The following is a 13413-nucleotide window of genomic DNA, read 5'->3' on the forward strand; positions in this document are numbered from 1 at the left end:
ATTTGTTGTAACTGGTTAATAAAAAATATTTTAAATTTGTATATACGCTTTTTTTCGTAGTGTTATGTTCCTTGTTCCTAGCACAATTTTGTTAATCATTTCTTGACATACTCCAAAAAATCTAAGTGTTACTGTCTATAGTTAGTGTCTATTTTCTTTCCTTTTATTGGAAATCCTCGGTGGTCTAGCGGTTTATTACATCTGATAGTTGCTAGTATAATTACTTGCACGGTACAAATATTTAAATTTGTAGATATGAGTAAGATTGTTTGTATTTATTGGTCTGAATCTGTTCTACGTATAATATAAGTATATTTACAAAAAAAAATGTATTTAGGTATTTATATCAGTACTACTGCTTAGCTTGGGCTAAATGAGACAGCGTGAAGTGTCCTTAATTTATAAGAACACTTCGCGCGGTTAAATATAAATATTTAAAAAAACCGAAAATAGCAGTATTAACAAATTAAACAAAAAGTACTTTATTTATTGCTAGTGAAAATATTTCAATGGCAGTAATTATAGACAATTTTTTACCCCACTTTATATAGGCCACAGAATATGGATAATACTATAATCCATTGTAGGAGCGCTGCTTCATAATCATATAGTACGTTAAGCCTTAGCAAACATGCTTCCCTGACGAACTGAAAATATGACGGCCAAATGGCAATTAACCCGAAAGAGGCCGGATAACATCCAGTTCGCATGTTATGATAATATTTCGGGGAACCGTTTTATCTCGGCAAACCCTTTAATTCAACTACAAAAGGTATTTGAACTAATTGATATTATAACAAGTATAACGTTCTACCGTCGGGGTTGCCGTCATCTAAATCCACGGTTGGGGTGCATTTTCCTCAATGTCGTAATTAAAAATTAAAGTCGCACGGGATCTTCCTTGGATGCATTTCAGGAGTGAATTATTAAGCAATTTTCTATATATTGCTTTCATACTATAAAATGGATTCCCCATTCCACAACTTGTCTAGAGTTCTAACAAACATAAAAAATTCATCATGCGCTGAGCGACTATTTCCAACTTTATTTTTATGCAAAGGGAGTGGTCAAAGGAGTGGCCCACCTCATGTAAAAATACTAATCTACTGGCGTGTACATCACAAAATTAATTTGTAACTATCATGCGATTGTGTTCCTAAGAGCTAAGGCATGGCGCTTCCTTATCTTCTAATTTCCATACTATATCGCGTTGTCCCAAAGCAACCAATAAAAGTAAGTGAAACATGTCCAGGAACAATTTAATAACTACCTACCGTATAATAAAGCAATGATTTCTAATAAATAGTGATTTCTTTCGCTCACGATGTGAAAGTGCGAATCATAAGTGTTAGTTTTATTTTCACTCGACACTATTTATCGAATACTAATCGTCGAGTCATATAATAATATGTTATGTATGTTTGCCCACATACCTAAACTGTACAAATGTAACATTAAACCACAGTGCAGATTTATCACAATATAATAAGTCAGTCATTTTTAACGGATTTTATGATACTGGTGATTATATGAATTTATTATAATGCATATGTCTTGATCTCTTTTTAACCATTAAGATTTTTTTAGGTTTTTGATTATTTTATTTTCACGTAATGTTTAATTTTAATTACTAATTTATATAATATAGCTTCACGACTACATTGTCAATTGTTGACGATACTACTAGAACACAAGACATTGCAGACGTAATAATATGTTCAAGTTAAAAAAATAATCACGTTTTAAATTGTCTGCAAAGATTATTTCTATAAATACCTAATACTCGTACGTTAAGTCCCAATTAAGTGAGGATATTGAAATAATAGCAATAATGTTGTATATTCTAATCGGCAAAAGCTTCGTAATTGACGAATTAGATTTTTATCGAATTGCTAAAGTAGTAAAGTGATAAAATTCATCAATTTAAAACTAATTTATCATGGAAGGTTATATAGGCTTTTGAACATCACGCTAATAAAATAGGAGTATCACTAAAATGTCGCAATAACAGAGAAAATGAAGCAGACTAAGTTGCGCTGATCGGATATCAATAGAAAGGCTTATACAGTATCTAACATATCTGCACACGTACCTATATGTAGACAATGGTATCAAGCATACAAGCCCCGTTTAGAACAGACACTAAGTGCAGCTAGTATCGCCGAACCAGATTAAGCTTTACCTGGTTATTGTCATTTAGGATAATCGGGTCTAATGCCGAACATGCAATTTACATTATCGAACTAGTTCTAGGTGTTGTATTACAAGCATTACCAAGGTCTTAGGCGACATACTATACATACTATAATATAATATAGATCTAGACCAATACAGTAATACTCCTGAATACAAATGTTTATTGTTCTTGTCTTAAACCTTCTCTACCATTGAAATATGGGTATATGCTAAATAGTGCTAGGTTATGTTTGAAACAATAATTGTGTTATTATTAACATTGTATTAATTCAATATTATATGAATTATACACTACTTAAGTAAATACTTTAAGTCTCTTTTGTTATTTTTAGTCCTCAATTTGATGCGGTTGGTGAATGAAAGACAAATATAGTCAGGCAACATAGTACACAAAGCAATTAGTGCGGTTGGTGGCTTTTGAAACGTTGTTTGGTCTTTGCTTACTCCGAGCAGTTTTTCACTAGCTGACCTAATTTGATTTTTTCTCCAAGCACCGAAGAATAATAGAGTTTTAGAGTGAATGTGTATACAGGGATTTATTGCGAAGTGCTCCTAAATGAGCGCAAACAGCGGTAATGTGTAGCAAATAATGTGCTGTAAACTAAATGCGCCCATGGTTTGATATCATACAAAGTCCAGTCCAGTTGAAGTCCAGATAACAACGCATTGTAGAGTTGTTCCGTCGAGTTTAGATCTGTTTGCTACACACACACACGAAATTTGTGTCCAACTACCTACTAAATTCAGGTTGTAGCAACAATATATTTTTTTTTATGAAATTAGTATGGCAGACAAGGTTAAAGTCTACATGATGTTAATTGGTAACTATCGCACATATACACAAACACTATGGACATCATTCTATCATGTAACGTACTCACGTATTATATCATGGCCCCATACATATCCTGTAATTTCAATGCCTTTGTCCTTCAATCACAAAGAAATCTTAAAAAGAAAGCTGCTTTGCAGGTAAAATAGGTGGAATCAAGCTACTGGTGGTACGCCGACGTTTTTTTACAACATTTAAAATCTGTAAAGTTAAATCAGCCCGACTAACACAACTAGCCTGCTTTAATGTCAGAATATCCTATTATTAATATTATAAACGAGGAAGTTGGTGAACTTGGCTGGATATTTGTTACTCTTTAATTAAAAAACTACTTCAGTTCTTCAAATAAATTTAGCACATGGATTATACTTTTTCATGAACTGAATTCAGTGAACAGATTACACATTAGTCTCATATTACAACATAATAACAATAGTCTAGTCTCGTCTTTGATATAGAAATAGGATTAAACTTTTGCTTATAAGTATAATAGACAGTTTTCAATAGTACAAACTTTGTTAGGTTAAAATCCTTTTCAGAAATAAGTTTGCCTTTGTATTATATTTTCACAAGCCTGTATTTCAATTCACCTATTAGAAATTATTTTGTTTAAATAATAATACATATATGTATTTTTTTTCCAAATTTGCTGTATCAATATTTTTTTGTCATACCATTCGAAATTGAGATTTAGAGATATTGTAACACCATGCTTCAATCTCAAGTGAGAATGTCTATAACATTTTGTGTGGTCATACCAAGTTTTGTATTCAACATCAGATGTTATTTATTATCAACAACATCTATAATACTTTCAACAATTAACAGTATAACTAAAAAAAATAGGAAAATCGAATTAATATCTTAAAATTTACTTAGTAATCGCAACATATAAAGTTTGACATAATTGTTGTATATATTATACATTATTATAGATGACATGACATTATCATTGTATTGTTAGTTTTTATTTGGTAAAATACACCAATTTCGTAACATGTTGTACCAAAATCGAAATTCCCTAACTTTACCATTAATTTTATTATAAATCATTCATTAATATTTTTCTTGTATTGTAGTTAAAACTCTGAGGATTTCAATTGAAAGTTCAATTCTTTCCACAGATGGTACCACTCGTGTCAATCATGGAATGGGAAGACTGGTGAATGGCAGATATGGGTGAACGCTGAGAGGGTGGGTCGAGGCTTCCACAACAGGGTAAGTAGAATAATTACCGTTTTCAATCAATACTTATCCCCATAATTGGCAATGCAGTGTTCCAACAACATTTATTAATCTATACAAATAAATAAAATTGAAGTATCTTTATCTCTATCTGAATTATAAATAGTAGAGATAACGTTTCATTATACAAGTGTTTACATTTTTTCACGAAATTAGTATTAATTTAAAAACAATGTTACATTTTTAAGATACCAGAAAGTATCAAGATAGTATATTGATCAAGGAACGTTTGTTAGGAGATTTGCCAGTGTCCCCAAGTAGGGATATCGTTCTGTAATGCTCCTAAGCATAAAGATACGGTGAGGGACACTTCAGTAAACTCAAAGCTTAGTATCTACTTGCACTAAATATTACTTTGCTAACAAGTTTCGTTATTTATTTAGTACGGCTCTAGTACTATATATTACAATTTATGATTTTATGCTTTACAAACTAAAGCCTGCAGGAACCCGAGTGATTACTTAAAGCTCTATTCAAAAAGGTACGAGTATATTTCGTCAAATAGAAATATCACGGAAAAGTAGACAAATGATTTTCTGGTTTTGTTTTATTTTAAAATCTGTAAATGAAAGAAATCCCTTTACTCATATGTGGTTAGTGCTTTCATGAAAATTAATGCACTGCTTTTTTCTATTTTGAATTTAATTTCTGCTTCCAGCTCGTTGGCCATATTATAAAGGGAGGTGGTATTGCTGTGACTGGACAGGATCAGTCTTTATTATATAGCAAAGACGGTTTGACACCTGTACTCAGTAAGTAGATAAATAATACCTATAATGGACGGTATATAAAATAATTATAATTTGTAAAATTACTGATAAGAGCGTCGTGGCCTATATAACCTTTTAGGCGTAACTTAGAATAGTGCTTTACTATTCTGAAATATAGCTAAGAGGCCGTTACCTCAAATCTAGCCGATACAAACAAAACTATGTATTAAATTATTTTTCTGATTAACTCTCTAGTGAAGGAAACAATATAATACCAAAAAGTCGGCGGTATATACCTATTCAAAATATACCAACCATCAACAGTCGTTGACGATACCTTTGACTACCCCTTCTAGTTTAATAGTTGTGGCGGTAAATGTGTGTGTGTATTATTATAATTAATTAAATGAGAATAATAATTAAAAGGAGATGTTTAAGCAAGTCTTGGAAAAAAAACTGAATGATTAATTGAAAAATACTGAAACACAGCAGCTATTTGGCTGTTTAATCATGTCTGTAATTTTATATATTTCTTACGTTAAGGCATCAGCCGAAATAAATAGATCATATTTATGCAAATACAACGTAATGAATCCTTAACTAAATTATCACAAGTGGAGTTAAATAAAGAACACCCAAGTTATTTTAAACATAGACATATACACATGTTATGTACTGTGAGGATATTACCCGTGATAGGCAGAAGAAGTAGAACAACCATATGACAATTACAATTACAATAAACCATGTAATTCAAATAAATAAAGTTTGTTTGTTTGTTTGTAATACTTTATTGTACAATAATATTATAAATAAAAGGACACAATTGACTTAGAAAAAAAAAAGTAAAGTAATACAATCTACAATACATCAAACTATACGATTCATTTTTAGCAATCGTTTCAACTTTTTTATTGAGCATATTCCCTTTACTCACCAATCGCCGTCAAAAACGTCACGTCCAATGATGTTTTTCTGTTCGACATGATTTTATATCGGGAAGTCTGACTCAAAATTTAATTGGACTTTCGGTTGAAAAACGTGCACAAAAACCTGACATTTGATTTTTCAATCAACGTCCCATCCTATCACTATCAGGTTAAAAAAGTACGAGATATTTTAAAATAAAACTTGAGTATTTCATACAATTCCAGACCAAGCAGGTTTAATGGGAGAAGTAACAATGCTACAACTGTACCACGTCGCACTGACTGCTGGCAAAGCCCACAAAGACCACAAGCACCACCACGCACACCATTTCAAACACGATGGTACTCCATTGGAGACTTCTACTGAACCAGTCACCGAGCCCCCGCCGCCGCAAGCCACTCCCATTGGAAACGGAAACTTCTTGATTGGAGGCCAAATACAGAGAGTCCCGAACTTGAACCTAGCTGGTGTACAACAACAAATGATCCCTGTTCAATTGCCGAACGGTGTTCAAATTCAACAGCCATATATTAACGGTCAGCTGGGAACTAGAATAGTGTCTGAACAACTGATTAACAGCATCCAGCAAATACCTAGTGACCAAAGTACTGTTCAGCTACCGCTATTGTCTGTGGGACAACCTTCAAGGCCAGCTACACAATTCGTTCAGGCTCAATCCTTGGGACCGTCTAAGGGCACTACTGTGTTACTATCAGGGTCGTTATTGAATCCAGCTAATGTACAATATATTGATGATTCAGTTTCGCATAACATTTACAAGAGGGATTCCAAGAAGCGTGATAAAAGAGACAACCCTGAGAAGGAATTAGCAGAAGAAACAAAACCAGGTAATAAATAATTATACTCCTTTGACATATTATAGCCACAAAATATTGTTGTTCAAAATCGTCAAGAAGTGTTTCACAATATAAAATATTAGAATTCACTAATCTAAAATTTGGTAGATAGATTGTAGATAGAAAGAATAAAATTTCCGTATTTCCTATGGAATCGAGAAATAAATGGTCTCACGCGTATGAAGCCGCAGAAATAGCCAATGAAGAATAAAAACGTGAAAATGACATAAAGAAAATTATTAACATACTTACTTGTAAGGTTACGTGTTACATATACTGTTATAGCAAACACATAAGTATATACAAATGCAAATTCATTTTTATGACCTCAAATAATATTTTATGTGTCGCCTTCGACATCGCAAGACTAGGTAGAAGCTGTCGAGACAGAAAATATTACAAGTAGCTATAAAAGTATGTATCGTTTTTATTTTATAGCAAAGAAAGATAAGCGAGGTCTGGTAGCTTTGTCCGATGGTTCTATCGTCGACGAGGCATTACTGAGCCCAGAATTGGGCGACGATGATAAGGATGAAGAATTGTTCCAACAGTCTCTCCTGAGTGGTCTCGCCGGCGTCGTTGGAAACTTACCGGTGCAGAATTTACAGAAACAAACGGTAATTGTTACATAAGTCTATGTCTTCTATTTACTCTGTATATAAATTCTATATTTAGCGCACTTGTTCTTAGAATATCAATCATAAGAGTATATTACATAACATCGATATTTGTGTAAATACGCAAGTATCGAATGCAACTGCATTAGTGTGGCACTTTAATATTTATTTATTCGATGCGATAAACGGTCCTGTATCCACATAAAAGTATCTGCTTTTAGCACATTGTAAACAATATCGCTCGCATACTTTCTCACTAACCCTTCTAGAAATATTTTCGTTTGCTATTTGGGAAAAGGAAAATATTTCTAACACATTTTTGTTGCCACAAGTACAAGAAAGAATAAGATGTCAGACAAGTTCCGTCGTTCTTTGTTCATGATATTACATATATGGCTAGACTTAGACTAGGATATTTTGTATATTAATTTAATGGTAACCAAGCTGACGGAACACATGATGGCAAGCTGTAATCATAGCCTACATACATGAACAGCACTATAGATATCACGTTATTATGTGACACCCGTGATACCATTTATGCGTTGTCATTACAGAAGACTAAGATGTCGTACCTCTTATCCTGTAATTTCACTGTGCAATGACAAAATATGGTCTTTAGAAAGTTTATTTCCTCGTTATCATTCGTTACTAGTGAATATATTACAATGAATAGAAGATGAAAAAGTTTGTTTTTCTTTGTGGATATAAATCCACAAAAATATTTTTTTTTATTCAAAGTTATTATTTCATTAAGGAACATGTCTTATGAATCTATAATGTCTCATTTAATAGTAAATGAATATGTTTTAAAAAAATAGTCTATTCTATAATACTATAAACCTGGAATTGTTATAGTCAAGGTATAAACGTGCAACTATTAGTACCTACTAGTTATATACATTCACATTTAAATGTCTTAAAAAATTATTTCAAAGTTTGGACATGAAATCACTGAGATAGAAACCTCACTAATCGAGCCGTTTGGTCGTGTCAAGGGGAACTGGTCGCTGTCTTTCTTTGTTACGTGTACACTAGAGAGGAGATACACATAACAAAATGTTACCGCTACCTTTTCTTTGCATCTAACCTTTAGTTTATTTCCTAATAGTTTCCCGTCCAGAGGTTAACCGATTAAAAAGAATTATATGCAAAATACATTATATTTTTTAAATAATATTATGCTGTAAATTTGTATGATATAAATCAAATGATTCCCTTGAAAAATATTATTATAGATTATAAAATAACGTTGCTGAATCATGATGGACAATACGCCATACTCCTGAATGGTGCACTTGTATTGCTCTGCCAAATAGAACGTCGACTGATTTATTTTGTTCAACTAATTGTATGTTTTATTTTTTAAGTTTCATACTTCTGCGATATATTCATAAATATATAAAGTTTTGTTTTAGTCCAATCTTCTTGCACAGTATTCTTATATTCTGAATGAATTTAAAATAAATTAAGATTCTAAAGTTTATTTAATAAAAAATCTATTATATTCTTGTATTTCAGGTTGATGAAAGAGAACCAGCGGAAGCTGAGGTTAAAGCCGTAATGCAAGTTTGCAGTGGTTGTGCCCCAGAGCCTTTCCAGAAAGCCCTCGTCCTCTCGTGGAGGTCTACGCCTAAGAAACTTTACAACGGGGCACACTATTATAAAGGTTTGCCTATATGTAAAGCGTTCTAAGTTTAAAACGTAGTTCGTTTAAATTAATTAACATTTTCGAATGCTTAAATTAAAAAAAGCACACAGTTGGTAATTACCAACGTTCCTTTTCTGAGGACCTTTGTCTCAATTGCCTTTGCCACAAAAACTATATTAAGAGACTTACATACGACCTGATTATTTAATAAAATGTGTACATTAATTTGAAATACTGTTAAATTAAATTAAATAGAGGCTGCTAGTTTAAACAAACATCAAGAGTACCTACCGTTATTATTTGTTTGTGAAATTAGTCATTTACATTCGATTATTATGAACTTGCCAATGCGAGTTACAGTTATTTATTGTAGTAGTAAGTGCCTACGCTAAAACGGTTACTTATGTTGCGTTTTAATATTAGTTATAAGATTATATTTGATTTTTACAGATTTGTTACCATTTTTTTATAAATAAATAAAAACTAAATAATTATTGACTTTTATTATATTTATATAAAATTATCTATGTATACACACTTATTGAATACGGAAAAGAGTTAGTCATTAGTAATTAGGACTACTAATATGTTCATTACTATAATATTAACCTAGGACAATTCACATAGGGCATCTAGTCACAAGCTACGCGCTCATTATGTGTACTAGGAAACTGATATAAATACTTAGATACATTTTTTTAAATACGAAATAGAAATATTTAATTTATACATAATATACTATGTACGTAGAATACATACAGACCAATACATACAATCATACTCATGAATACAAATGTTTTCTATGTGCTTAACCGTTACACTACTGAGAACATAGAATAATAACACGTCGTCTACTGGAAACTTTTCTAGTTAGTTACTGATGTACTGATCAAGTTGAATGATCTCCCTTGTGGTAACCATCACCGGTACATGAACAGTGCCACGCACATCACCAGGTGACTAGGTAGGTAGGCTGAGGTGTTGCCATTCTGGAGGACTTTAGTTTTCATACACTGCAATGTCAACCGAACTAGGTGATACAGAACTATCCATGTTGACGAACTTGTACAAAATATATCTCCGTATAATCACTATAAATCATTAAAATGAAAGCACTTACCTTCGACTTATGCACATGTTGATGATGGTACTCGGAATCAATCTCCGGCTCGCTGAAGTAGCTCTGATCCTATAAACAAAAAACACAAGTTAAATCATGAACGCAAATAGAAAACAAATAACAAATGTCCTTGGAAGTTAGAACGTCACATTCCTATCTTTATAGTTTATATAATTTACGATGAAATCCTTGAATAAAAATACGGGAAACTTCCATATTAATAGGAGAATGTCGTCACGGAAACGACACAAAGGATTTACTCACAAAGGGTTCTGTAGTCGAGTTTCGTGACAATTCATTCGTATGTATAATTGCTCTGATATTGTTCAACTGTGTAATTGACTCTGAAGCTAGATTAAGTTTCGTAGTTAGTTAGTTCGTTTTTTATATATTTATAAATAGTTGTGAAATTAGAAAGTATCGAGGCATGAAAACTAAGTCCTCCGGAAACATGAAGAGGACTCTCGGATGGCTGTTGACTGGGATGGGTCAGTGGGTAGTTCTGTCTTAGTAACATGACAGAATATTTAATTCAATTATGTTAAGTAGCTTTATCAATGTCGAAGAAATATTAATGAGACGAGAAAGTGAGAAAAACAATAAATATTTTTTGTTAATTTCCTACTCATTTTGTTCACTCTTATAACAATTGGGTTAATAACGAATTTTATTAAACACGATTATATACTTTGTTTTATTGTTTGAGTTTTCCTCGTAATTATTCTTTTTTTTTACGTAATATTCATTATTGTTGTGTACTTGTGTTTTACTTATGGCAGTGGTTGTCAGGTTGGTCTCGACAATATTATTGACGACGAGACGATCTTCAGAGCAGTGATGGCTTCACTTAGGTACACGGTTCGATGGATCTCACAGACCATTTTCGAATGCTGCTACAGATACATCCAACTAAAAGATGCTAAACCGCATACTGGCGCCTCTATTTGTAATTATATCTACAATGTACGAGCAACATAAATTCTATGCAAGTACATGTATCTCTTACATTATATTATACCACACTGTAATAACTTCACTGAAGCATTAAGTTTGCACCTGCCCGCACACTCTTGTTTCAATCTTATTATGACTCGGGATGCTTCCCGCAACGCACACAGGAGAAAGCACGTAAAACTAGAACTTGATGCACGTGTTACAAATTAATACAGTTTGTCTTCACGAAAGGTATGACGAAAATTTTTTTTTCATCATACATACATAAGGTAACGAACAAAGTGACTTCAGGTTAATTTTATTAGTACGAATGTACAAGATAACAATACAAACAATGACAACGACTGTGAGTTACTAAGGGCTTTGTTTTTGAAACGTCCGTAGTCTGTAGTGCTGTTCAAGTCTATAAGCGATGAACTACTTTTCATCAACTGGGACTTCAACTTGTTTGCACTCTAGTTTTATAAAAGTATGAATAGAAAATGATTTTTAATAAATAATTGTTCCTTATTTTGATTATAAAGATACATAAATATATAATGTATAATATATATATAGTTTCATTGCATCGCCTTACATGAACTGCTCTACAGACAATTCGTTATTATGTGACACCCGTGAAACAACTCATGCCGTGCCATCCTATATCTAAGAGGATTAAGATATCATCCCTCTTATATTGTAATTCGCATGTAATTTTGTTAACTGATGAGGTACCTATATTATATTAAATTTTAAGGTATTAAGATTGATGTACTGTGGTAATCGTGATAACAAGATGAAGAGGCGAAGACTTTAGATAAAGTTTGACTTGTCTAATACTGATATCCGACAGCAGAAAAACAATACACAAAGAAAAGATGACGGTGAATATTTAATAAAATGAAAACTTAAATAAAGAGGAAGAGTTTGTTTGTTTGATTAAACAGGAACCTCTGGAACTACAAATGGAATTAGAGAAAATATTTTTGCATTCCATTAAAATGATACGACGAAGGCTATTGAAAATTACAATACCCTAGAAAAGCGAGCAAAATGAAAGTGAGAAAAATGCAAAGCGAAAACGAAGTAATAAAGCAGCCGGACGATGCGACGAGTTGATTCGGTGGTTTAACATAAATGGCGGGTGAAACCGCAGGCAACAGTTGGTATAAAATAACGAGAATAAAGAGAATTCCGAATAACCGGTTTTCAATAGCAAGAAAATAATATTATAATTGTAACTGAAATGCATGACACGAAACGTTTGGAGTTTTAGTAGCATATAACATTACTGTAACAGTGTATTCTTACGTGAACACAGATGTACTCGAATGTTTCTATATCCATTACATAATAAATATACTATAATTTACATAAAAATACAACTAAGCCAACTATTTATCTATATTGTTGGGTTTATATATAATTTTTACTACATTTTATACATCATTATATGGCTCGTCTCGGATTCATGCAAGCGCTCATTATCTTGTGTGTTTTGTGTATATTAATATAAAATGAACCATATTATTCTAGAATTGTGTACCTTACCTGCAATGAATGAACTTTTGAATTGGTTAAGATTTATTATATTCAGTTTTTTCTAATTTATGATTGCAAAAGCCACAATCACACTCACATTAACTGTCTAAATACGCTCTGTCATACCCAAACTCACGCAGGACAGAGTGTGCATGTAAATGTACAAAAAGAGAGCGCGCGCGCATGTTTCACATCGGCGCCTTTTCCTCCCTTACATCGGATGCGCTTCTGATCACGTATGAAAGAACGTGCAGTGCAAATCCCGCTCTTTGCAAAATACATGTAATACTAAAGCTGTTCCTAACCTGGTCCCAACTGGAGGGCCCAGAATAGGCCGCTGGAGGCATGGCCACGGAGCCGACGCCCACAGCGCCAGGAAAGACCCCGCCACCGATGTCAGTAGCCTCGAAAAGCCGTAACACGGATCGATCTCGGATGTCATGGAGATGGGCTCTGAAAAAAGGAATTCTGGTTAACTTTTGGATAAATATAAATAAATTAAATATAAATATAATTAAACTAATAGATGACGTATTGAAAATTTATTATAAATAATTCACATTTATGTACATGGTGACCCATATTTAACAACAAATTTTTTTAATATTTCCGCATAATTCCTTCAGCCATTTTTACGCAATACTTTGGACACACCAATACATAAGCAGACAGTTTTTGCCTCGTTACAATTTTATTATATTTGAATATATATAGCTTATGACATTTATGTATCTACAGTAATAGGGAGTTACAATATATGGATTACAATGTAGCAGA

General features: G+C 32.6%; 2 protein-coding genes across 16 annotated transcripts in view; one reads left to right on the forward strand and one right to left on the reverse strand.

Moving 5' to 3' along the window:
- Nucleotides 1-9491, forward strand: part of LOC131853078 (uncharacterized) — a 54229-nt gene extending 44738 nt beyond the window's left edge. The window contains exons 5-9 of the mRNA XM_059203887.1: nt 4153-4246; nt 4932-5025; nt 6138-6761; nt 7209-7387; nt 8909-9491. Of these exons, the coding sequence (XP_059059870.1) occupies nt 4153-4246; nt 4932-5025; nt 6138-6761; nt 7209-7387; nt 8909-9082 (1165 nt within the window). The 3' untranslated portion in view covers nt 9083-9491. The remainder of the gene's footprint in view (nt 1-4152; nt 4247-4931; nt 5026-6137; nt 6762-7208; nt 7388-8908) is intronic.
- Nucleotides 1-13413, reverse strand: part of LOC131853076 (coiled-coil domain-containing protein AGAP005037) — a 275367-nt gene that overhangs the window by 87498 nt on the left and 174456 nt on the right. For all 15 annotated transcript variants that reach the window (XR_009357971.1, XR_009357972.1, XM_059203876.1 and 12 more), the window contains 2 exons: nt 12942-13089; nt 10159-10227 (listed from right to left, as the gene is read on the reverse strand). Coding sequence is in view for 13 of the 15 variants with exons in the window: in XM_059203876.1 (XP_059059859.1) it covers nt 10159-10227; nt 12942-13089 (217 nt within the window). In the remaining 2 variants the exon portion in view is untranslated. The remainder of the gene's footprint in view (nt 1-10158; nt 10228-12941; nt 13090-13413) is intronic.

This window comes from Achroia grisella, unplaced genomic scaffold (genome assembly GCF_030625045.1).
Source record: "Achroia grisella isolate CSIRO2021 unplaced genomic scaffold, CSIRO_AGI_Agris_v1 utg874, whole genome shotgun sequence".
Taxonomy (NCBI): Eukaryota; Metazoa; Arthropoda; class Insecta; order Lepidoptera; family Pyralidae; genus Achroia; species Achroia grisella.